The sequence below is a fragment of the Crinia signifera genome, chromosome 8, assembly GCF_055691185.1.
Source record: "Crinia signifera chromosome 8, ASM5569118v1, whole genome shotgun sequence".
Classification (NCBI taxonomy): domain Eukaryota; kingdom Metazoa; phylum Chordata; class Amphibia; order Anura; family Myobatrachidae; genus Crinia; species Crinia signifera.
In genome coordinates, this window is record NC_139224.1 from 111456009 (window position 1) to 111483404 (window position 27396).

The 27396-nt window shown below is 42.8% G+C and overlaps 2 protein-coding genes across 6 annotated transcripts in view; one reads left to right on the forward strand and one right to left on the reverse strand.

Annotated features, from left to right (window-relative positions):
* Window positions 1-19133, reverse strand: part of LOC146026374 (dimethylaniline monooxygenase [N-oxide-forming] 2-like) — a 149410-nt gene extending 130277 nt beyond the window's left edge. For both annotated transcript variants that reach the window (XM_083156995.1, XM_083156994.1), the window contains exon 1: window positions 19072-19133. The gene's annotated coding sequence lies outside the window, so the exon portion shown is untranslated. The remainder of the gene's footprint in view (window positions 1-19071) is intronic.
* The window catches only part of LOC146026373 (flavin-containing monooxygenase 3-like), a 52916-nt gene that overhangs the window by 15213 nt on the left and 10307 nt on the right, over window positions 1-27396 (forward strand). For 3 of the 4 annotated variants that reach the window (XM_083156990.1, XM_083156991.1, XM_083156993.1), the window contains exons 2-4: window positions 13123-13274; window positions 15320-15508; window positions 26739-26901. In XM_083156990.1, the coding sequence (XP_083013116.1) occupies window positions 13143-13274; window positions 15320-15508; window positions 26739-26901 (484 nt within the window). In that variant the 5' untranslated portion in view covers window positions 13123-13142. Of the gene's footprint in view, window positions 1-6240; window positions 6422-13122; window positions 13275-15319; window positions 15509-26738; window positions 26902-27396 lie in introns of all 4 variants that reach the window. The other variant, XM_083156992.1, reaches the window with a different exon arrangement.

Here is a 27396-nt window from a genome sequence, read left to right on the forward strand (position 1 = left end):
TACTGCAGTGCTTACTTGTCAGGGCTATTTATATTACTACTGCAGTGCTTACTTGTCCAGCAGTGGTGTAAGTTCGCTCCAGTTGCCCGGAGGCAAGATATATATTGGTGCCCCCCCACACACACACACAACCCTATATATCCTTATATAAAATATATATTTCTGTTCAGAAAGATAGAAAGATAGATAGATAGATATGTTTCAGATCTCAGCCACAGAAGCAATATCGTTGGCTTTTAAATAATTGATTTAAACTTCCAGGGGGAGGAGAGGTGCCCCCTTGGGAGCAGGAGCCCGGCGGCAGATGACTCCATTGCCTCCCAGAGTTCTGCCTCTGTTGTCCAGGGCGATCCCGCACCTGCCTTTCTGTAGATAAATACAATCTATGGGCATAGAAGTAGTTGCACGGTTTATTAGGGCAGATATGAGTTTACAGATGCCTCCTGCCACTTATCACATGCATAGTGGGATTTCTTAATGTTGTATGCTTGAAGAAAATTTCAAGTACAGCTTTCCTGATTTGTCCTTTGTGAAAGAAGGACCTCTGGGGCTTTTCTGTGCATGCGTCAAATGGCATGTATCAATTAATGCACCCTCTTAATTACATTGTAAAGTGTTTGTGTCAGGGAAAAGTGGCTCTAAATTGCACACAATAAGAGGTTGTTAATATATCATTGGCCAGTGATATTGGCCTGCCCACCAATCGTCCAGGTCACCTCTTGTCAAACAGGTCCCTAACTCTATGGGGTCACCACCTGGGACGCAGTAATAGTTTAAATAGTTAAACAATGATCCTTTGAGAACGTTATATGTAGCCAACATATCTTTATGGGGCCACTTGGGACCTGTTGGGCTCTAGGAAAGTTCCTAGGTTGTAGATGAACAATAGGTGAATGGAGCTGAACTTCTGTTTACACACATTTTCTTTCTTTCTTTCTTTCTCTCGTTCTTGTTCCCACGTAGCGGCTCTCATAAGGGGAAGAAGAGAAACACAAACACAAATGTTCAGTCGTTCTAACCAGAAAATCTGAACTAGTGAACAAGAGGCACCTCAATGCATACCCTCACTCACACTATAGGAAAACTTATCTCCTGGAAAGTACATTTAGGCCCAGAACAGGTTCAGGAACCCAGTTCCTGATGATGTCATATTTTATTAGAGGTTCAGGAACTGAGTGCCTGCTGAAAATAACACTGTATATATGTGTATATATTGTATATATATATAGAAAGATGGGTGAAGCGGCACTCCGCTGGGATTGCACACATTTGCTTGGAATAACACGGTGCCCCCCGTTTCAATGCCCGGTAGGTCTCCGGGATAGATAGGTGCTGGGTGACGGCGGCACTCGTAGAAATAAACAGACCAGACGACTGGATAGTGACCAACGTTTCAAGGCTGGTGCAGCCTCTTTATCAAGGTGCAGTATTTATATATAGTCTTTATGGACTGGCACATGCCCTTGCATTAATAGTATAAATCCAGTAGGGTCCAAACTTGAAGAAAGGAGCCAAGTACAGTAGCGCACGCAGGGGGGGTTCTGAGTACCCAGAACCCCCCCCCCCAGGAATCTGGGGACCCTAGTCTGAAAGCTGAGGGTCCCCTCTTTCCATGGGTACAAGAATTTTAAAAATCGGCCCTGGGGAGCCGGAGATATCTGACTTCAAAGCAGTGGTCCCCATCAGAGCCTGTTAATTGCCCTCCCCAGTCAGATATTTCAGGTTCTGTCTGACTTAGAGTTTTTCTGAGGATATATTCCAAAAGCTAGGAGTCTCCTTCTTTGATTAACACTAGAAGCTTTTTTCTACTGTGCCCAGAACCAGAGATATCAGCCTTCCAGCAGCTGGTTACTGCTCCAGCTCCACACACCTGGTATGTAGTTTTATATTCTCGTTGGCAGATTGCTCTGCCTCCTGAACTCTGATCCCCTAGTCCCCAATACCATTTGGTAGGTGGGATTCTTTAGTTTTTAATTCCATTAAAATCTAAGAAATCTATTTCTAGAAACTGGAGATATCTGCAGTCAAGCAAGCTGTCCTCCCACCAGAAAATTATGAATAATAAGCCCACTCCACTATACACCTCTCCTCTGCATTTTAAACATCCTCTACCACCCTGGAAGTTATGTATCAGGGCCCCTTCATTCAGCCCAATGCCCCCTTCTCCCACCTCATCTCCCACCTCATCTCCCACCATCTGTGCAGTAAAGGGGTAATTAGTGGAAATTACTGAGCCCTACATGCTGAGCGGTTGATATAATACCCCCTACCACCCGCGGGACATCAAAGCTTCCGCTCATAGCACCCCCCACCCCTACCGCTGGAGGATAGGTAGGGCCTGGGGCCCCAATACATTGCCATGCACAGGGGTCTACACTGCTGTTATCTATATATATATATCTATATCTATATATATATATATATATATATATATATATATATATATATATATATTATTATTATTTATATACATTTGGTCTATCTCTAATACTTTAACTGACCCGGTATATACTGGGTCACCTAAGTGTCCATCTCCATGCTTTGCTCCGCCCCTCTGGAAACCCCCTTCTGAAAATCCTGCGTTTGCCCCTGAAGTACGGCACTGCAGTCTTTTTAAAAGGTGGTCTTTATTATCTCAACGCGTCGAGGTGTAACACCCCGTCGTCAGAAGTGTATGTTCCTCCTGACGACGGGGTGTAAAACCTTGAAACGCTGAGGTAATAAAGACCACCTTTTAAAAAGACCTGCAGTGCCGTGCTTGGCTCCTTTCTTCAAGTTTGGATTTATATATATATATATATATATATATATATATATATATATATATATATAAATAAAAAAGACAAATGTGGGCACTCCGATATTGAAAAATTACCACTTTTTAAAAAGAGACAATTATTTAAAAATGTACCATAAACAGCGGCTTACACATTGCCGCAAAGACACAGCATAGGATGGTGCTCCGCACCTTACAAGTGTTGGAGAGGTTGCACTCCCAACCACTCCAAGTGCAGGAGCCGGAGCATCCTCTCCGTGTCACCAGCAGCATCATCGCATTGGCGGAGACCGCACAGCACATGCACGTCATCATGCCGGCGAGCCAGCAGCATGGTTGCGCGGCGAGGCGTCCCGGTTACCATGGGGACCAGAAATGCTCACCACAGTGCAGTCGCCATAGCGGACAGACTTAAAGTTGACATACCAAGCTTGCCCAAACAGACAAATGTGAATAATTAACCAAAATATAACCATAAAAGACAACATTTAAAAACAAATCTGAGGGAGGATCAAACGGCACTGATATGAGGCAGAAACAAAAAAATCAAAAGGATTAATAATAAAATAACCCCTTTATATGAAAAATATTATGCTGGTGGCACAGGAGTGTAGCGTACCCCTAAACCACACACACGGCATAGACCAAAAAAAATAATTTAAGGGATTATTTAAAATTAAAGGGATACCCCTTTATTTGAAAAATATTATGCAGGCTACAGAGGAGAGTAGTGTACCCTGACGGGATACGGTCATTGGGTCTACAGCAAGTTGGTCGACAAGCATTGGGTCAACACTGTTAGATCGACATAGTGTACCAAGCGCAGCATCGCGAGAGCGAGGTGAGCAATGCGAGGGGATGCGGTGCGCTGAAAACTGTGTCCATGTTGACTGTGTCAACATTTGGGTCAAAAGACAGTGAAAAAAACCCTGTCGACCTTTTGACTGTCAACCTAGACACTGCTAATGCTTGTGTCGACATTTACACATTCAACATTTCTCCATGTCGACCTAGGACCATGTTGACCTAGTACCATGTTGACATTTCCCCATGTCGACCTAACAGTGTCGACCTAATGCTTGTCGACCAACTTGCTGTAGACCAAACGATCCCAACCCACCCTTACGCACACACGGCAGAGACAGAAAAAAATTAAAGAGATTTTTTTATTTATTTAAGCCCTTTATTTGAAAAATATTATGCAGGCTGCACAGGATAATAGTGTACCCTTACACACACACACACACACACACACACACACACACACACACACACACACACACACACACACACACACACACATGGTAGTGACAGAAAATTAAAAGGATTAACAATAAAAAAAAAACTTTATATGAAAAATATTATGCTGGTGGCATAGGAGTGTAGTGTACCCATAAAGACAGAAAAAATTAAAGGGATCATATAATTTATTTAACCCCTTTATTTGAAAAATATTATGTGGACTGCACAGGATAGTAGTGTACCTTTACACATACATGGCAGGGACAGAAAAAATCAGATTAAACAAATCGTTATTTATTTTTTTACAGTGTACACTCTGCTGTCAAGGGTTATACAACTGTCGGCTGTACCACAGGACTTTAATGTCAGTGCCACTGGACTTAATCAGCAATTTATATCAGTGTACTTAATGGCAGTATGCACTTATGCAGCAGCAGTGCAGTACTACCAACATGGACTTTACAGTCTGTGCCACTGGACTGGACTAAATCAGCAATATATCAGTGTACTTAACGGTAGTATGCACTTATGCAGCAGCAGTGCAGTACTACCCAAATGGACTGTCAGTGCCACTGTACTGGACTACAGAACTGTAGTAGTTAAAACTACTAAAGTGGGCACAGACTGTCAGTGCCCCAGGACTACTACAGGACAGGTATCTAATCTATGAGGCACAGACTGTCAGTGCCACTTGAGTAGTTAAAACTACTACAGGACAGGTATCTAACTATGAGGCACATGCACAGACTGTCAGTGCCACTGGACTGGACCACAGAAGGAACTGTAGTAGTTAAAACTACTACAGCTATCTGAGAGTATGAGTTTGAGGCACAGGAACAGAGGCAGCGGGAAGCGGGTGGGCGAGTGAGCAGTGAGCACCCTTTATAGGGTTCGGATCTCCCGAGCTCCGGAGACGTGTGCTCCAAACCTTGGCGGAAATCCCCAAACAGGCTCAGAAGCGGGCTCAGATTGGGGGTGTTCGGGAGTGCTCAGATTCCCCCAATCTGAACCGGCTCATCTCTAGTCATGGCAACTGTATGTTCTCCAGGCAGCGGGCACACTTCTGGGTTTCTGGACAGGTACAGCCTATAGGTTGCTATTAGCTTGTGGTCAGCGCCAGTTTTGAAACACTCCAGCTGTCTATGCCTGGCTGCTGGCCATGGCCCCCAATTATGTCCAGGCCCAGAACTCCAGTACCCACAGTCCCACCCCCACCCTCACACCCCTTGATGGTGGCCCTACATGGTAGCTCTAATATGGTGAAAATACATTGCTATGATTAATACACTTAGATTCACATAATAGGTACTTAGATCTGATGCCACTTCCCCTGGTAGATACTATAAACGGATGTGGTCAATCAGAGCCTTAAATAGACATTATGCTGCCCTGTGCTTGAAAGATCACTGGTGCTCCGCCTCCCACCTCCCATATTGTAAATGTCCTAAAAAGGGGGCATAGTCTTGCAGGAAAGTGTCATAGTCATGTCGCACATTTGTGCCACTTATTCATGTAACCAGACAGTAAAACACTGTATGAAACACAGTAGTACACCTTATACATGTTATGCCAGTAGTACACCATATCCACATCATTCTGCAATAGCACCCTTATACACAGTACACAATTTGGACCGCAGAGTTCTGCGCTATTTTGCAGGAAACAGGATCACTACGAAAGTATTCCAAGCAGGATAATTATCTTAGATAGAATTTATTTAATACATACATATAAAAATCTAATTATAAAATAAAAACATATCAACTAAAAAAAAATACAACGGTAATATACATTAAAAAAATCACAATACTGTATGTACTGTAAGTCTGTATTGACCTATTCTGATTAAATGACATATTTATCTTTAAGAACAAAGATTCTGCGAGGTGGAGCAGGAAGGATAAAAATATCAATTGTTAGCATAGGCAAAAAGGATTTATCTCATACTTAGTATTGATGCATCGAATAAATAAAAAATCTATGACACAATATCCTTTGTATCCTCACAGTGTATTGTCCAGGTTTAATATTAAGCATTTATTGCTCTCAAGAAGGTTCTAACCTTTAAATTGATAAATATCCTGCTGTGCAGATCTAATGTTATTACCAATGTTCCGAACAGATAACGGGTACTAATTGATAAGTAAAAGTCTCCACTGGACAAAAGTTTGTTAGCACCCGGCTATGGTGTGCTGGTGACTGGTGTTTTTTGTGTGTACCAGGTGGATACTCCTTGAAAAGTAAGGACCGCTATCCCTGAGCTCTCACCTAGTGAAACGACCTCCTCCTGTTGCCAAGGGAAATCTCTCTGGCGAATAGTCACTGTGTGATCACACTCCGTCACTTGGGCGCAGTGGTCATTGCGGCTAGCTGTGGATTCGACCGCTGCGTGATTCCTCTCAGGTGAGAGTGAGCTGGTGTCAGATGGTGCAGCAATGGTGTCTGTGAAACCACCATGCTGGGTTTCTCTTTTCGTGTCAGCGGTGCTGGAGATGTGTTGCACAAGGAACCTCTCTACAGCACAGTGGTACCTCCCTGGTAATGCTGCTATTTGGAGTATTTGCAAAAGAAATAAATTCGTTCCACCATTGGGGATTTTCCCCGATTTTTATCAATGAAGAACCTGTTGAAGGGAATCATTGAATCTAATAAGTTATTTGCTTTGAATCTTCGCCTGATCAAGACGAAACGCATAGGAATATCAAGCATCTACTATATTGGAAAGATCACTTTTAAATTGTTTTATAAATTATTGTTTTTATAAATATTGTGAATCTTATGCAAATAAAAGTGCAAAATTCCTTTACATTTAAGAGGTATTAACCTGAAAAGGTGGTGGTGGTATTATTATTATTATTATTATTATTATTATTATTTTTTAGGCCGTAGCTGTTTGGATTTATACTAGATATGGAAATGTGTATTCCCATGGTTAAATTAATTGACCCAAAGCAAACTGTGTTGCTTGGGAACAGTAGTTTTATAGAGAGGAGAGAATTGCTCATAAGGGGTTGCTAGGACTATTGTTTTATTGTCATCTAATCCTGTCAATCCTGTTATCTCTTAGTACAGGCAGACTTGTGTTAGCCACTTTTAGATGAAAGCTACTGTATTTGATATAAGGATATTTAAAGCCCCATACACAACAGACGATATATAGCATTAATAATATGAAAGATAACATTAACTGTATCACTTATATCAACCAGTGTGTACGCTCAATATCATTATCGATGTGCACTTCCACAGGCCTTTAACAATATCTAGACAAAAACAACCAAAGAATAGGACTGTGCTAAACAATATGCTAATTTAATAAGTTCATAAATATAAAATGTAGCAAATACAGTACAATATACATATAATAAACAAAGAATAAAAAAGTTAGTACTGGCCGGTGCATTGTTATAGATGTAACAATATTCATGAGGGTTAGGGATGGTATGGAATATCAGCAACTCAAGTTAGTCACAGGTAGATGGAGACAATGATTGGAGTCTCTAATGTTTATATAGATATTTATTTTGTTAATGCACAAATGTCAGTAAGTTCCAAAGGACCAGTGCAGCAATGGATCTTCTTGTTAGTAAATGTTAAAAATGAAAACAAAATGCACATTACTGGCAAAAATCAAGATACTTAAAATAAAATTGGTTTGTATTGGTATAGTTACCACTCCTGTTCAAATCGGTATAGCTGTGATAGCTGCTGAGTTGTGCCAACATACGGCATATAGAGGTGGCCACCTGCATTTGTATTTTCTTGACTTAATTCACACCAATGCTTAGTAAATATATATATAGGTGTCAAATATTCCAATTCATTCCACTCATTCCAATTGATGATTCTAGTGATTGAGCAGGTGAATGTTGACATTGAGTTATTAGATAAGGAGATCCCAGCCTGTGAAAATTTGGGTTTAGATACTCTGAAAACGGATACCATCATTGACTGGTTAGCAAAAATTGAAACCAATTTGTCATCCTTTCACTCTGAATTACTCTCTTTCAAAAAAGGCTAAATACAAGAGGGTAAAAGAGGACTATAAAGAGGGTATACCAGTGGTTACAGGGAGGTGATAACAGAACTTCCTGTTGCAGTGCCTATAGACCGAGACAGGTGCGTGCCAACTGGGATTTTTCTGAATTGGATACATGTACATCTGCCAGTGATTCAGACCAGACACGCGCAAACTCTTTTTTAGGGGGAGATACCAGACGAAAGAAAAAAAACAAAATAACATAAACCTTGTAGAAGGGGAGGGGTCAAACGCCGCAATAAGGAGAAATCCAATCAGAGAAATAAGGAAATAATAGTTTTTAATTTATCTGACTATTCTCCATCTGAGGCAGAAATGTCTGTTCTCTCACGTGGTCTTACTTTTGTAAGAACATTTAAGCAAAAATCTTTGAGACTGAATTGTACAGATTCCATCGTACCTTGCAATTAAAAGATTTCTTTGCAAGACAGAATACTCCTGATCGGCCACCCAATAGGTTTAAACCTAAGAGTACGTTTGATCCCCCTGGTACTAACTCTGTCATAGAGAAATTTATTGGTCTAGTCAAAAGAGATTCTTTACCTTACATTGATAAACAAAAGATATCCTATTCTAATCTTAGCAGAGATAAAATTTTTGCGATTAAAACATTAAAAAACAATGACGCTATAGTCATTCGCCCATACGATAAGGGTGGTGGCATTGTGCTTTTGAATAAAATTTCAAAACAAGACAGTTAACTGCAGCTCCCCGCATCGGACTGAGGAGAGACGCAGAGATCTTTCATCATCAGCGCCTGTGCTCTGAATGAATCTATTGCCCGCCTAGCAGCCAATCAGGAGCCGACTTTCTTGGCTCCTGATTGGCCGCTAGGCGACCAATAGAATCATTCAGTGGAGAGGCGCGGAAGATGAAAGATCTCTGCGCCTCTCCTCAGTCCAATGAGGGGAGCTGCCGGAATCGCCAGCATGTGACAGAAGACCAAAACTACGTCGGATCAAGAGGACAGATCTTCGCAGGAGGACCTGGGTGAGTTGGATTTCCTTCACAGGTCCCCCATGGATTTCTTCGGACCCGGACGGCGACACAGACGCCGCCGATATGGAGCCGAACACCGACATGGACCTGTACCAGGGCCAGGACACCGGAACAAGACCCAGGGACCTACCTACGGGCTCAAGATAGGTAAGTATCAGTATGTATGGGCTTTGGATGTATTAAAGTTTTATTTTTATTATGTCAGTGTGTGTGTTTATTTGACTATTTTTATTACTGTGAAACTACAAGTGCCAGCGGCCCTTTAATGCCCCACATGCTGGGACTTGTGGTTCTCCAAATCCCAGCTTGCGGGGGAGGCTTGAACAGTATTAAACAATAGTTTTATCTTTTTTTTACACTGAAATCATCCCGGTGACCACTGCACAGGGTCACCGGGAACAGCACCAGGCTTCAGCCTGATCAGGTAAGTCCTGGAGGGGGGACCCCCCAGGGCCCCTGGCCAGGCTGACTGGTCAGTAGAGTGATGTTTTGGCCATGGGACCTTATATAATAAGTGTACCCTGGCTGGCTGGTTTGGCCTGGGGCTGGTTCTTAAAATACGGGGACACCTAGTAATTTTGTCCCCAGTATTTTGGGAACCAGCCCCAGACCTGGAGCATAGGGCTGGTTTAAAAAAATCGGGGAACCCCTATTTGTCGGGTTTCCTGATTTTTTATTACCAGCCCCGGCTCTTTCAGCCTGGTGCTGGTTACAGCTGTGGGGGGGACCCCACGCCGATTTTTTAAAATTTATTTATTTCTCTATTTTTTTACACTGAAGCCTGCATGGATCTGACTGGTACGTGCAGGCTTCTGCCAAATACGACAGGAAAATAAAGTGTATTTTCCTGCCGTATATTCGCGGCCATTTTACACTAATTAGCACTGTATTTTCAATATGGCCGCTTAGTAAATCAGAAACCACCATTCTTTTGAATGGTGATTCCTGGCATATTCTATCAATGGTGTACTCATTCGTATTTGTAAATACAAATATGAATGTCCCATCAATATGAATATGAAAATTCGTATTTTTGGCATAGTAAATGCCAAAAATACGTATACGCCCCAAAAAATCGTATTTTCGTATGAAAATACGTTTTTTTTCACAAATTTTTGTTAGTAAATTTCCCCCATTATGTCTCACCCCATTTTTTTCCAGATTCATACATTTTTATGTTCGTTATATTGATATTTTCTTTGTGGACTGGGGGTTCACAGCTTCTGACCGAGTTCATTGACGTCCTCAACTGTTTGGATACCACGATTAGGTTTACGTTGGCATTTAGCGCTAATAATATTAGCTATCTTGATGTCAGTGTTACCTGTAAGGAGTGTGTGATTTCCACTAGCAGCGGACTCTTTTCATCCAGTTCCTTTGAAGAGAGGCCTACCTCTGTCTTAGCTACTACATGTAGTAAGGATCACTTCTGATTCAAGTACTCTTCCTGATGCTTTAGAAGAGATGGGAGATTGTTTTCTTAATCAAGGTTATAATGCATTGGAAATTAAAGAAGCTATTTCACATTGTTTACGGCTACCACGAGAGGAAACTCTAACCAATACCGTTAAAGATACTACTATGGACAGAATAATTTTCTCCTCCACTTACTCCATTGCTTCGGCACACATTCGGAGTACTATGACCGAATGTCATACCATTGTTGCTAAGCAGCCCCTCTTTTTTTGTTATAAAAGGAGCCAGAATTTGAGGGACATTTTGGATTCTACAGATATTGGACCCATTGCCAATCGCCAGTGGCTGAGAGCTAGGAATGGAGTAACAAACTGTCAGTTGTGTATTAGTAAACTGTCAGTTTTTGACAGTTGGGACTCATTTTACTAACCCGAATGATGGGATGTCATATGAAATACGTCATCATTTGAACTGTGACAGCTGATATGTCGTGTACAGTATGTCATATGGCGCTCATGTAACATAATTTATGTGGGTAAGACTGTATGTCATCTCAAAGAGCGGATAGCGGCACACCGCTCTTCCATTAAAAAAGCTCACTCCTCAATTGATTGTAATATGCCACCTGTGGCGAAACACTTCGTGGTAGCCAAACACACTATGTATGACTTTCATTTCATGCCCATTGACCAGATCCCAACTTTGAGAAGGGGAGGAGATCGTAAAAAAATTACTGCTACAATGTGAATGCCAATGGATCAATCAGTTAAAATGTATCACTCCTTTGGGCTTAAATGAGTACCAGTCTCTACACTGCTTTATTAAATATGCCTACCTAGCCGTGGTGTCCTTAAATACAATGTTATCCATTAATGTATATGGCTATGTCACTATCTGGATACTGTACTTTCACTCTCTAGGCTTGTTATTATTATCTTGTTATTTTTCATTATATTAGGTATTTCTTTATATTGTTGGTACTTGTTTCCTAGCACGGCGCCCCCAATTTTGATCGTAGTGCATCTTATACAATCGCATCGCATGCAATATAGCAGCATGTGATGCATGCGATGCAATTTGATTTTTAATTGTACAAGCACCCTGATGGGTGCTTACAATGTTAAATGCACCCCCATTGTCAACGCCAACCCCACTATCAACGCCAACCCGAAGCGTGGCTAGCGCAGCGTGCCCGTGAGGGGCAGCGTTAAGTGTCCTCCGACCTTTTCATACCCCCACTATCCACGTTGGCGTGGAGTTGATTTGAAATAGTGTGGCGAGCACAGCGAGCAACCGAGCCCGAGTGTGGCGAGCGCAGCAGGCAACCGAGCCCGAAGCGTGGCGAGCGCATTGAGCCCCGCGAGGGGACACAGATTACTTTACATGTATTCCGCGTCCGCTCACCACCCTTCAGGCTCATATTCCGCGTCCCCGCATGGAGCGCGCTGCGCTCACCACGCTTCGGGCTTGGTGTCCTGCTGCGCTCGCCACACTATCTAAAATCAACTCCACGCGGACGTGGATAGTGGGGGTATTGTACAATTAAAAATCGCATCGCATGCCATTTGCTGCCATGCAATGCTATGCGATATTTCATTGTACAAGCACTGTTAGTTTAATGGGAATATCGCATTGCATCGCATCGCACGCATCAAACACCACTAAGTACGGTATGCAATGGGCGCCCTGCTAGGAAACACGTACCATATTGTTTTTCACATTGTTTTGTATATATGGTCTGTTTTTTGTAACTTGAGTAATGTCTTTTTATTTTTATTTTTGGATATTTGTCCCTGTTATATGTTTTTTATCTGGCCCTGTTATATATACTGGGGACTAGCACACCAGTCCACTCTTTACCTTATACCCGTTTTTACAATCCCGATTTCCTTTTGTATGTCCGCTATTAGCAGGTTGCCATAGTTACATACTTTGTTGGTATTGTGCGATGCATCAGTGTACCGTCTGCTACTGATTAGTTCAGTGTATTATTTTCTATGGAGATGCGTACTTCCGGTTTACTTCCGGGTTACGCACGGCGGCTGTCTAGTCAGTATACCGCTACCCAGCTTTGTAATTTGTGACGTAGCAGGCCGAGCGCTTGGGGGCACAGGTGATTGGTGTGTGTGTGTTTATTGTTTAGGGTATATATGACCGCGAGTAACACTGGTCATTTGCCCATGATGAAGGTGCTTATTTAAGCACCGAAACAGCTGTCGGCTGATTTACGGAAGGTTTGCTTTGGACCATGAATACTGATAGCCAGGACCATTTTTTGCAAGTACTTCATCCTTCCATGTTGTTGCTTTTAAAACTTGCTTGATTTTGCACTCATTTTCTATATGCCACCATAAAAAACTTTTTTGCATTTTCAAAAGGATGTTGCTGGCTTCTAATACTTCTATGTATTGCAACATAATTTGGGCCTGTGTTCGTATCCTTTTTTGTGTGCCGCCTAGCCTCAGGTTCTCTCTCTCTCTCTCTCTCTCTCTCTCTCTCTCTCTCTCTCTCTCTCTCTCTCTCTCTCTCTCTCTCTCTCTCTATATATATATATATATATACATTTTTAAAGCACTACACGTGAAAATATTAGACAGCTTTGTTATACACAACTGGGAAATAATGGCATTTTAATCTTTATGTTACACAGTAAACCTGAATCTGTAAGTCATGGAAAAAAATGTGGCTATAATTGGTGCTGGAATCAGTGGACTCGCTGCTCTGAAATGCTGCTTGGAAATTGGGCTTCGTGCGACCTGCTTTGAAAAGGGCAACTGTGTTGGAGGACTATGGAAGTATATGGTACGTTTCTGTACAATGTGTGCTAAGGAGAGAATTTTTGTATCTAATGAATACTATAAAAAAAAAATCTTTAGAGATTTCTTTCCCAGTAGTACTCAAAGTATTGAGGTGAGGTAGCCTTATTGGTTCTGTCCTTCATAAATTCCTGACATATTGATCCTTATTTAACAGTGCCTTTTTGGGATTGTGGGAGGAAACCAGAGCAACTTGAGAAACTCATGCAAACAAATGGAAACATAGGACCTTATTTAGGTCCCATCACTCCCCTGTGCAATCGCACGGGGAAGCAATGTTTAGCGTCTGCGCATGTGCATTTAGACGCATTTGCAGATACTTGGAGCGAGCTGCGAATTGCTTATTTGCCATCCCGTTCGCACTTAGCAGTGCAAGTGGGGGGCTTGGGGCAGTGGCGATGGGCTGCATCGCTGAGAACGCCCAGCATTTAATGGGTGTTCCCATGAAAATGCAGGGCATTCCCATGGTAATTCATTGATGGCGTGGGGGTTGGGCAGCTGACATCAGCAGATGACCTCTTCCGGTACAGGGAGCAGGCAAACCTAATATACCAGAGAGTAACTTAGATTTGCGTGCACCTTAGAAATTATTCTATTGTCGGCAACCATTAAACGATTTCTGAAACCCACGTGCTGTGAATGGATGTTTATACTAAATGTGCGGGGGAACTCGTTCGTGCAGGTGGTTGGCGGCATTTCAAGCACATGCAAAGCTGCAAATTTTGCAGCTTTGCATGTGAACCAGAACCACTCCCATAGTCCCATATCATTATGCACACAACAAAGCAATAAACATGGGTCCTCAAACTGCGGCCCTCCAGATGTTGTGAAACTACAAATCCCAGCATGCCTTGCCACAGTTTTAACACTCCCTTATAGCAAAACTGTGGCAAGGCATGGTGGGATTTGTAGTTTCACAACATCTGGAGGGCCGCAGTTTGAGGACCCATGCAATAATACATGGGGAAAAAATGTATTTATTTATTTACAGTTTCTTATATAGCGCAGCAGATTCCGTTACGCTTTACAGTTGTAGACAGTGATAAAACAAACTGGGTAACGACAGACAGACTTGGAGGTAGGAGAGCCCTGCTGCAAGCTTACAATCTATAGAGACATAGGAGGGAAACACAAGGGCAGGTACTAGCAGTAGCATAGTAGTCCCACCAAGTTGCAGGTCCAGAAGGGAAGCTATATAATACATAAGTACCTCAGAGGGTTATGCGTGTAGAACTTACATATGATAGGCTTGCCTGAAGAGGTGAGTTTTCAGGGAACGCTTGAAAGTTTGAAGGCTAGTAGAGAGTCTTTTTATATTGTAATGGTAACTACAGAACATAACATGCAAAGTTATCAATAAAACCTGTACTACACATTGGGGCAGATGTACTAACCAGCGTTAAGTGCATTTCTGCACTTAACACTGGTTAACTGGAGGGAATTACATTTACCCCAATGTATTACTAGCGCACCTAACGTGGGCTAGTGACAGCTGGGCTGTCCCTTGCAAACCCCCCCCCCCCCCCCAGTGATTAGTGGCCGGGGCGATGTATTAACAGCAGTCCAGGCATTAAATTGCCCCGGCCGCTTCACCAGCTCAGGGCTAGCGCTGTTCTATCTCCCACTGTGGGGACAACGCTAGCCCTGCTCTTCTGGCTTGGGCTGCACTGGAGATCTTGCGGTTTTAGCGAGATCTCGCGCATGCCCAGAAACACGTCTGGAGGGGGGGGAGCCGCGAGAACGCATGCGTGAGGCGCCCGGGGGAGCCGATAAGGAGAGCCATTCATGCTGGGCATAATGGCTGTCCTTATCGGCTGGGGGGGGGGGGGGGGGATTAATACATCTACCTATTCACGTTATGCTGGAGAAGCGGGACTCGCTATTTAAAATTTTTTATAGGCAGATTGATACATCTGCCCCATTCATACCCCTTTATACAAAGCCCTCTTTACTGTCATTTTTCCTAGTTGTTCTGAATTGTAAAATTAATTGTAAATGTATAACAAAACAAATCTCATGTGTTCCACATAGGATCATGCAGAGGATGGCAGAGCTAGTATCTACCGCTCTGTGTTCACCAATGCTTGCAAGGAGATGATGTGTTATCCTGACTTCCCTATACCTGATGAGTACCCTAACTTTATGCATAACACTGTGTTCTTGGAGTACTTGAACCTTTATGCCAAGCATTTTAATCTGCTGAGACATATTAATCTTAAGGTAAGAGATTTTTATAATATAAAGTTGTTGCACTGATTGGCTACATAAATGCTATGAATTTGGTGTGTAATTTATCTGTACTGTTGTTTTTGAGTTAATGATTATAGTTGGATTGTTCAGATAATGGGCCAGGTGTACAAAGCTTGAAAAGTATTAAAATGGAGAGTGATAAACCACCAGCTAATCAGCTCATAACTGCCATGTCTCAGGCTGTGTTTGAAAAATATCAGGTAAGAGCTGATTGGTTGGTGGTTTATCACTCTCCATTTTATCACTTTTCAAGGCTTAGTACATGGGCGAGATGCCCATGAACACTAGATATCATTGGGGAATATAACATACTGTATGCAGGAGGTGAGCCACCTTTTACAGCTTAAAAATACCCAGAAAGCTTTTGTCAGATTGATTGTACTAATTAATCCCTTTAAAGCTGGTCATTGGCTAAAGGCCTGGTAATGTATGGGAGCAAATTATAATCAGCTGTTTGCTCCTAAACACTGGAAAACTAATGATAACAGTCATTCGGACAAATTCGTTAATACATTTGATTGAACACAGTAAATACAAAGGTGGGATTGACCTTCACCAGCGCTGGTTAATAAAAAGAGGAATAATACTTACCTTATAGTTGCTTGTGTGTATGTTTTGTTATTAAAACAGAGTTTAATGCGCTATACTGTATGTCTTCTTTATCCTTCACTCATGTTATTATACATGCAAGGAAACAAATTAATTTGCATAGCGCATAACATTTTTAATATGACATGTAATACACACACATAAAATGAACAATGAATTCCCAAATTGGGATATCAGATCATCACACATAAAAACATATGCACATAATGACAGTAAAGTGGTGAGTGCAAAGAGAGGGATCTGTGGGTAGTTACCAGATGTTACTGAACTGTTTAGTCCACAGTTCAAAGTAAGCATGCAGATCACAGGTGATAGCCCGGCAGCAACGGACTGGTCCACTGAATTGGTCCTGGCATTTGTGCACGCACGTGAACACACCAGGCACGTGAATGTGCGTGCACACATTCACTATGCATGCCTGCGCTGCCTCTCCCGGCTTGCAGGAGAAGGGGGAATAGCAGTGTGTGATGCCCCCTCTCTTCTGGACCTCAGTGGCACATAGAGAGAACCGCTGGACCCCCCTTTCTGTGGTGGAGCCTCCAAGAAATCAGCCCACCTGGCCATCGGCCCCTCTGGCATTTGCCAGAAGTGCCAGATGGCCAGTCCGGCCCTGTAGCCCAGGCAACACAGGAATCAGCTTTGCTATGGTAAAGTGTCCTCAGAGACGTCTCTATCCCCTGCATCCAATGTTTCTGCACATTTGATTTAACCAATTTGCCTGAACAACTGCTTTTTTCCATTTTTCGGCATCTGGGGAGTGGATGATTGTCATTTGCTTCCATCCATTACCATATTTTCATTCCAGCCAGCCATCTAGTTGAATGGTTAAAAAACCCACTGGAGAACATAACCAAAATGGAATCAAAAGGAGAGGTAATAATCATCAGAGATTTTTCTCTTTCTGGTGTATACTGGGAGATGTCTGTTGCTAGTTCCACTTAAAGTGGGGGTATTTTAAATTATTTGCAGGGAGCATCTCTCCAGCAATTAGTGAGGGAGCCCGTTCACAAAGATGCAATATTAGACCTAATAATTACCAATGGAGACAGAATATCTGACGCAAAAGTGGGTGAAAACCTGGATCCAGTGATCATATACTGTAGCAGTATGGTGCCGAATAAAGGTAGAGACCGACTCATCTCCTACAAAAAAAAAAACATGCTAGATTTTCGGAAGGCTGATTTTCTAGGGATGGAAAAATGTGTAAGCGATACTTTGGCAGAGTGAAAGATCTCAGGAGTGCAAAAAAAGTGGAACAAATTAAAAAGTGCAGTATTAAAGGCAACAGAACTTTGTATAAAAATGTAAGATTCACAAGGAAAAATAAACCAGTATGGTTTATGAAAGAAATGGCAAGTATAGTAAAAACAATAAATACATTTTTAGGAAATATAAGCAGACACAAAAAAAAATTAAGACATATGGAGCCTACACACATAGCAATTTGTATCTATTTTCTAAGCAATCTGACAAGACAAAACATGGCCTCTCCAACACTCGACAGTCGGAACATTGAATACCGACTGTCAAGTTACAGATGGAACAGGTTGTAAATGGCCATGAATCTGACTGTTGGGAACATCCCAATGGTCGGATTCGGGATTAAATACCGCCTTATATTTCTATGGAAAGATAATATTTAGGTGTATGGGCAGTTTAAGAAACATGTGTTAATGTTGCTATTGTTTTTGTCTTGCTGGTCTTCACCAAAATAAAAGGTAGCATGAGCCTTAATTTGTATCGTGAATTTACAATTGATTATCTCCTGTGTCTCAGATAGATGGGGCGCCTCTCCCCCGGCACCCGGATGATCCCCTCTCTGCCAGCGTCTGCCAGTGCAGGGGATCTGGTGGTTACCGGTGCTGTGTGAGGCGCTCACTAGGCTTGCCAGAGACGCTGGGGACAGAGCTGCATCTCCCGTGGACAGTACGGTGACTACGCTAACCGTGGAGACACTACACTTACTAACTAGGCAGCAGTTGGGCTATGCTGATATGTAGCCTCAAACGTCGCGTAGGCTGCTGCCGCCGTGAAACTACACAAGTACCAAACTTTTTATCAGGGCTTGGAGCCATAGGCCGGTATTCAACTGCATGGCAGCAAATCCTGTTTTGGATTCACTGTGCGCTCGCCGTGATTCTCCGTCCTCCCTGTCTGCCACCAGCCCTCCCTCTCCCCTATTCAACTTATCTGGGGCTTGCTTTCCCCGACGGCGAATTTGTACTTCCCCAGTGCCACACAAAGCTGGGAGGACGGCAGAAGGCAGGGAGATGGCAGCCTCCCTGCCTGCGCCGCACACTGCACACAGCAGCAAGGGGGAGAAGGAGGGCTGGCGGGGAGACAGGTAGCAGAAGCTGTGGCCATGCATATGTAATGAGCGGGACCAAGCGCAGTGAATACAAACATCATGTTTAAAAAAAATGCAGTGCATGCAAACATCATGTTTAAAAAAAATGTTTTTCATGTGCTGCAAGTTTTTAAATACAAATAGCAAGACCCTTCAAATATAAAAAAAACAGATTTTTGCCCCCCCCCCCAAAAAAAAAAATAATAAAAAAAACTTTATTTTAAAAGAACACATTCCAGTTCACCTAAAAAAGATGTTGAATGTAAAATGATGAAACACGGCGAAAATCAAGGTGAAAGCGGTTCTTCATTCTAGCATTGAATACAGTCAAAACCCCATTGAAATACAACAGCGAATTGCAGCGACTATGAAACAGAGAACTGGCTGGCATTCTCTGTTCGTTTCGGTGAACAGTTAACATTGAATACAGTGAATATCATTTCCGATGAAAAAATTCACCATTTTGATGAAAAACAGCGCTGTTCACCGAAAAAAAATCGGTGAATCAAGAGCATTGAATACTGGCCATAGAAAGTGCGAGCTACAAGAGAAAAACAAGAATATAGAAGGTGCTTACCTTTATAAGAGCATTTCCCATGGTGTATCTCCATTAGAGAATTCCCAGCAGCTGTCTGTGGGGACAGCATGTCTAGCGTTTGACGTCAGCCAGTAACTTAGCATCTCCCATGGTCCCAATTGACGGTTACCAGGGAGACTGTAAACAAAATGCATCCACAATGCCCTATTATAAAGCAACAATATGTTAATGTGCTATGGAAGGAGCAGCAACTGACTATGCATGAAAGTAGAACAATATAGGTATTTGCTATAGAAATGTTAAAGAGATTATAAAACATTATGAAACAATGTCCATCAACACCTAAATGCAATAGATATCCTAAGTATGCTATTATATTAACCCAATCTGCAACAAGATAATATTATTATTTTTTAGATATTTTGGATGTTATAAAAACACGTTTCAGCCTCAGGATAGTTCACAAAGTGCTACAGTGTCTATAAGGTGAACCCTGAGAGGGAGAACAGCATAAGGCCCTTTTACTGTACAATGAGAATGGATTAACCTTTCGGATTTAGGGGGTTATTCTGGTTGATTCGCAAGGCTGCCAAACCCTGCCTTGCGAATGGTTGGCTGGCGCCACCCATTCGCATGCGTGATTCGCACACAGGGCAAACGAATAGATGTTACACAGTAACATCCATTCGCAGGCCAGGGGGAACCTCCCACATCTTTCAATGGTCGACGAAAATCGAAATATGTGGAAGGAGCACACATATGTAAGGTTAAGGTGCAACCTTACATATGCATGCACGCACAGGGGAAGTGGGCGGGCAGCTTACATCAGGTGATGTCAGCTGCTCGCCCCCCACTTGTACGTCATGCCGCATTAGCATGAGAACGCCTAGCATTAACATGGGAACACCCATGAAACACACATCATTCCCATATGCTAATGGTGCTGGCCGGTGCCCCCTCACCCCTCTCCGCCCCATGCCCGCTGTGTTGGGTGCTTGCACCCGGTGAACAGAATGCGTATGCAGTATGCACATGCACAGAAATACGCATGCGCACTAACAAAACATTGGTCCCTATGCGAACGCAGGCAAAACTGCAAACGGACCAGAATAACACACTTAAAAAATAAATATTCTGGAACGTGTTTTTATAACATCTGAAATATATACACCTTCCTTGTTCTTCACTTGAGCCTTACACTTTCTATGGCTTCATGAAAAGACTTAACTGCCTTGAAATGACAGGTGCACTAGACTGAGAGGAGCTGCAAACGGAGTCCAAGTGAGGACCCTGTCTGAAGCATTTAAATGTGAAAGTTTATATTAAGTGAATCACTAAATTGTGCCCAGTTCTTTTGATCATACTACCACCAATAGCACAAGGAATTATCTGTAAAAAACAACAACATTACTATATGTTATCAGTGAAAAGTTATTTTGCTTACCTAGGATTAAAGAAAGCCGTTACAAGTTATATCAACAGCCCTGATGAAGTCCCCAGGGACCAAATGCATTGGATGATTTTGAAAAAACAGGGATCAAAAAGTAAACTTCAACAACTTTCACCCCATACAGATGCCCTTATTGTATCCAATCTGGATGTATTATATGATTTAATGTATTAACTGAAGATGTTATATTAACAATCTATTGTCACATGAGTACTTTATGGGTTCTCACCCTTTAAAATAACATATACAATGAAAAAATAGAAAAGTGTTGAGGGGCTCCCCAAACTAATGTACCTGGATTCCACTGGTTTCTTTCCATTTTTAGCTGATGTCACTGCTGGACATCTTCAATTTTCAGTCTGCTTGGATATGTTTGGCTGGGAGAGACTTGGTTGATGCAGTATACTGCCTTGTGTTTTGTTGCTGTGCTCAGTTTTGTCATGATGTATGAACTGTGACATGTCCAGTGGCGGATTCAGGGGGGGGGGCACCCGGGCACGTGCCCCCTGTCATTTATTTTGTAGCTGAGGACCAGGGCTTTCCAACGAGCCCAGCCCCGTGTCTCTAGCCCCTCGGGAACCGGAGATATCGCCTGGCAAACCTGTATTGTTTTTTCCCCATAGGATAATATGGGACCCGTCAATTCCGACCCCCTTGTGGTTGATTTCATTCAATTCCAAATCGCTGGGCCTTCAATATGATACCAGGGTGGTCCAAATCGGTTAATCGGTTCCAGAGATATTGCGTATAAACCGATTTTTTTATTTTTGAAATGTAATTTCATGGCTGTTCATGTTCTTTGAGGGCAGATTACTCTGGAACCAAACGTTTCAGTTTCACTGGACCAAAATCATTCAAAGCCCACTCACAAGTTCTTCAATATAATACTTGTCTCATGTAAATGGGTCAGTTGGTTCCGAAGATATAGCCGGTTAAATGTGATAACTGGTTAAAGGGTGGAGGGGTGGTTTTCTCTCCCCCTCACACCAAAAAAATGCAGAGACTAGGCTGGTGTAAAAGGGGCCAACCTGGGAATGCATTTTCTGGTGTGAAAGGGGTATTATTTCAAATAACCGGGACCTGCAGTGCTCTGAATACAGCCAGGCTCTGCCACTGTCAGTGGCTATCACTTCTGCTGTCCCCCATTTACCACGAGCATGTATTCCCCCTTGGCAATGAGCATGTAATCCCACATGGCAACAAGCATGGAACCTCTGGCAATGAGCATGGAACCCTTGGCAATGAGCATGTAGAGAAGCAGCACTTATGTAGCATCATTTTTAATAGGCATTATGGTGTTTGGCATAACACATAATGGACATAATGGCGTGTAATTTAACGTGTAATGGACATTATGGTGTAAATGTTTAATGCGCGCCTTTGGTGGACAATGTCCCTGTTTATGAAGTGTATTGTGAATTTTGGCTTAATCTGTGTGGCATTATGTGAATTCTGGCTCAATCCATGTGGCATTATGTGAATTTTGTCTCAATCCGTGTGGCATTATGTGAATTTTGGCTCAATCCATGTGGCATTATGGGAATTTTGGCTCAATCCGTGTGGCATTATGTGAATTTTTTCCCAATCCGTGTGGCATTATGTGAATTTTGGGTACTCTTTACCTAGAAGGGCGCCCGTCGTGGTGATCGCGGGTACATTTATGTCTGGCCGCGACGCGACCGACGCGATGCCCGCGATTTCCCATTGAAACCCATGTTAAACATGGAAATCGCGTCGGTCGCGTCGCGGGCGGCCATAAATGTACCCGCGATGCCCGCGACGCGATGCACCCGATTTCCCATAGGAATCAATGTTAAATGGCCCGACCGACGCGATTTTACTGTTAAATGCCTCAATGGACCCGATGTGGGCATAGGAAACAATGTTAAATGGGCTACAGAGCCCAAATAGGCACAATTAACCCTTAAATGTCCCCCCAAATTTTTAACGTCACCCCAAGATCCACGCCAACCCGAAGCGTGGCGAGCGCAGCGAGCCCGCGAGGGGCGGCGGTACGCGTCCTCCGACCTTTTCATGCCCTACTATCCACGTCGGCGTGGAGTTGAGAATAGAATAGTGTGGCGAGCGCAGCGAGCCACCGAGCCCGAAGCGTGGCGAGCGCAGCGAGCCCCGCGAGGGGACGCGGATACCTTCACAGTTATACGCGTCCCCTCGCGGGCTTCACAGGTGTCCGTGGCGACGCGGACACCTGTGAAGCCTGCGAGGGGACGCGTTTACCTGTGAAGGTATCCGCGTCCCCTCGCCACGCTTCGGGCTCGGTGGCTCGCTGCGCTCGCCACACTATTCTATTCTCAACTCCACGCCGACGTGGATAGTAGGGCATGAAAAGGTCGGAGGACGCGTACCGCCGCCCCTCGCGGGCTCGCTGCGCTCGCCACGCTTCGGGTTGGCGTGGATCGTGGGGTGGCGTTAAAAATTTGGGGGGACATTTAAGGGTTAATTGTGCCTATTTGGGCTCTGTAGCCCATTTAACATTGATTCCTATGGCCAAATCGCGGGCATTGAGGCATTTTACATGAAAATCGCGGTCAATCAGCCTTTTTAACATTGTTCCCTATGGGAAAATCGCGGTCATCGCGGGCAGCAGATTTTTATGTACCCGCGATTTACCCGCGATGCCAGCGATGACCGCGATTTTTACCCCCGACGCCCGCGATTCCAATCGCTGGCGCCCTTCTATGTAAAGAGTACCGAATTTTGGCTCAATCCGTGTGGCATTATGTGAATTTTGGCTCAATCCGTATGGCATTTTATACATTTGGCTCAATCCATTTGGCATTATGTGAATTTTGGCTCAATCCGTGTGTGTTATTATGTAAATTTTGGCTCAATCCATGTGGCATTATGTGAATTTTGACACAATCCATGTGGCATTATGACAATATTGGCTCATTCCATTTGGCATCATGTGTAAGGGGCAAGTATAATGGGGTCTAGTATTTTGTTGCAAAATGTGTAGAAGTTGTATATGGTGTTGACACGCCCCCTGTTGAGTGGCCACACACCATTTTCCAGAGCGCGCCCTTGGCGCGCGCACAACTACATCCTTCACTTTTGTCGCCATGGTGGGCCTGCGTACTTTAAATGCCAGGGCCTATTTTTAATTCCATTCCCACATTCTCCTGCCGCTCTCTTAGCATGTACACTGGCACCCCTAACACCGCCCCTCCCCCACCCAAACCCTTTTTTATCATGGTGCCCCCCCTGTCATTTTATCCTGGATCCGCCCCTGGACATGTCTACCACAACCTCACGTTTTGCAGCATAGTTTGGTTGTTTCTCACCCAGTTTTAAGCCTATTACACAGCTGTTTCTGTTTCAGTTAATGATGTGTTTCAAACGAAATATGGAAATTATGATTATCACCTGTTTAGTTTGATTTGGTTAATCATACACCGGACTATTAATCCTAAAAAATCCCAGACTTTGTGCAAGTATACTTAGAAGAATTGATGCTGTTGTGAAGGCAAAGGGTGGTCACACCAAATATTGATTTAATTTAGATTTATCTTCTGTCTATTCACTTCAGGAGCAGATTGGGAGCTAAAAGTGGTCCTAGAAAAAATTCTAGAAGTGGCCTCATGTTGGCACCAAATCAAATGTAGGTAGCATCAACACCAAAATATAATACATCACTACACCTGTGTGGAAGCCGTTGGTTTCAATATGCCCTACAGTCTAGAGGCCCCCAGACCTTTAAGCTGCTGTGAAAAACCACAAATCTCCACATTTCAAATAATACCCCACCTCCCCCCACCAACATTACCATAATCCCCTGAGTATCAAAAATATTCTGACCCCTTCCCCAGAAATGTGTACACCCCCAGATAGCACCCACTCTTTTCCCTTTAACATATGTCACAATGGATATAGATGGATGCCTGCCTTATTTGCAGATTGAGGACAGCCAAAGTTTGCTTGTGTGGGAGACAGTAGGGGGACAGGGCCACTACTCTGGGCAAGGTTACATCTCTGGCTGACAGTCAGCCTCATAGGAGCATTGGCCTACCAGGAATCTTCCCTGAAAGGTCAATGGCCAACCGCCCCTGCTTAGAATTGTCTTAATTTATAGAAAGGATACTTTAAATGACAGTACCTGCTGCTAAAATGTGAATAATAAAGAAATATATATGTTTCTGGTGGTGTGCTGGTCTCCTTATGGCTGAGAGTATCTGCTGACTTACAGAACATACATAATATATTGAAATTAAGGGATTGTAGCACCCTTGAATAATGAAGATGATAATGTGTGCAGTTTCTCTTGCAAAGGACAGCAACTTAGCATGGTAACTATTCCATAAGTGGACTGAAGACCTATGGAGAGATGCCATCTGGATAGCTTCCTAAAGGTCCCTGATATTTGTATGTGCAGGATATTGGGTGCAATTGGACCTCACCAACACATCCCATAAATGCTTGATTGGGTTCATGTCAGGTGAATGTAGTGTCAAACCATTCATCTGAATGCTAAAGAATGCTCATCAAACAAATTCTGGACAGTGGGACTGTGACAATGTTGGAATATTCCATTGTTATGGGGGTACATGACGCACATAAATGACTGCAAAGGGTCACCATGCATGCAATATTACAGTTACCAGTCTCTGACATGCCCTGGTGAACCAGCAGTCCCTACCCATGCCTAAAGAACCACCACCAGCCTGCACTATGCATTGTTGACAAATGGGGACCATGGCATCATGGGGTCTGTGCCACACCTTATCCCTATCATTATTTTATTATTATTATTATTATTATTATTATTATTATTATTGTTATTTATTTATTAATGGTTTCTTATATAGCACACACATATTTGAACATTCGCATCAGGCCCTGCCTCAGTGGAGCTTACCTTCTATATTTCTTACCACATGTGTACACACACACACACACACATACACATTAATTTTGTTGTAAGCCAATTAACCGACCAGTATTTTTGGGATTGTGGGAGGAAACCAGAGTACATGGAGCAAACCCACACAAGCACAGGGAGAATATACAAACTCTGCACAGTTAGGGACATGGTGGGAATCAAACCCATGACCTCAGTGCTGTGAGGCAGTAATGCTAAACATTACACCATCCATGCTGCCCAAAATCCTCACTACCATCAGCCAGAAACAGCTGGAATTGTGACTTATTGGACCACAGCACATGTTGTCAATCCTCCAGGGTCCAATTAGTGATGTCACGAGCCCGGGTGAGGCAGAGATGACTATAGTAATAAGCAAACGCAGGGGGAAAGGGTTGGTTTCTGGTTGCCCAGAAACCCCCATCTTTTTGAAAAGTGCAGAAAATTATGACAACAATATCACTTGTATATAATATGATCAATAGAGCTGCCACCACATCATGCAATGTAAGGGACAGAGCAGAGCTGCTGCACATGCCTAGTGTACCAGAATGTGACCACATTTACTGTATTTGTGAATCTGAGCCTGGACCAGAGAGTAGCTGCCGGGAGGAATAGGTAGGAGCCCTACCATGATGTGGGAGATTGTGAGCTTAGAGCTTGCAGTACTCTATTATGTTTGTTTATTGATAATGATAGGTTTAACTTTTTCCTGACCACTTACCTTATTTAAACAGCCTATAGTTATACTATAGACTAACTGTACTGATAAATAGTAATACTGTAGTAATACCAATTTTCAGGGCTGTTACCACTGCCCCAGACTACTTACTCCAATGTGTCCGAGTGGTAGATTTTGGATTACATTTGGAACCCCCCCCACAAATAGGTGTATTTGTATTTATACATACACTTATTTTTGACATTTACTATCCCGAAAATACGGCAATTCGTAGTCGTATTGATGTGCTATCAATACGACTACGAATTGCCGTATTTTCGGGATAGTAAATGTCAAAAATAAGTGTATTTCTAAATACAAATACACCTATTTTTTACAAATTTCCTTTAGTAAATTTCCCGCAGAGAATGACAGGGTAAATAATAAATGAAGGAATAGAAGCGAAGTGCAGATGGATACAGTCTTGATATAGGATAATTAGGTTAAATTACTACTGGTCAATTGATTTATTTATTTTTCATGTAAGTTTTGTGAAAGATAAAGATCCGCTTTACGTTATATTAAACCGTGCTTAAGATGATAGACACATTTTATTTTTCAATTTGAATTATCACCTAATTGGGCCAGTGCAATGCAAATATCATGCTCAGTTGGTTTTTACCTACATAGAATAAAGTGAATGATTTTCCTATTAGACTGCAGTCGTTAGTATACAGAAACGCTCAGACTTTGCGATTACTGGACAATGGGACGTTGTTACAGAACATGATGGAAAACAGAAGTCAACCATCTTTGATGCTGTTCTTGTATGTACTGGTCATCATGTTTATCCAAATCTTCCGCTTCAATCCTTCCCTGGTAAGTAATGTGTAACAACTAATAATCATTACTCCTGTTGTAATAATTTGCCTTATGCAATTGCGATTATATGCCAGTATGGGCAGAAACCAACCGTGATTGCATCATGTGCATATGATGCTGCATGATTGTAGAAACATCGCTAGCTTCATTGCACAGTCACCATGCAAAACCTGATATGTAGACTTGCATGCAGTAGTGATTTCCCAGGACGCACAGGACTTTCCCCGATCACAAGCGTGAATGCATCTGCTAATGAAGTGTATGTACACCGAGAAAATGGCGCTCGAACCCTTGTCATTACCACCCCCAAACGCTGACTACTTAGTAACATTTTGTTTCTACTGTTCTCATGAATCACTTGCTGCGCATGCACACTGTGGCTCAGATGCATGAGCAATGATCAATATAAGTACAATAGCTGCTTTGCGTTGGCATCTAGTCAACCCTCGTTGTGTCTCCTAATAGACATTAAGGGCCTGTTGCAGTCTATTC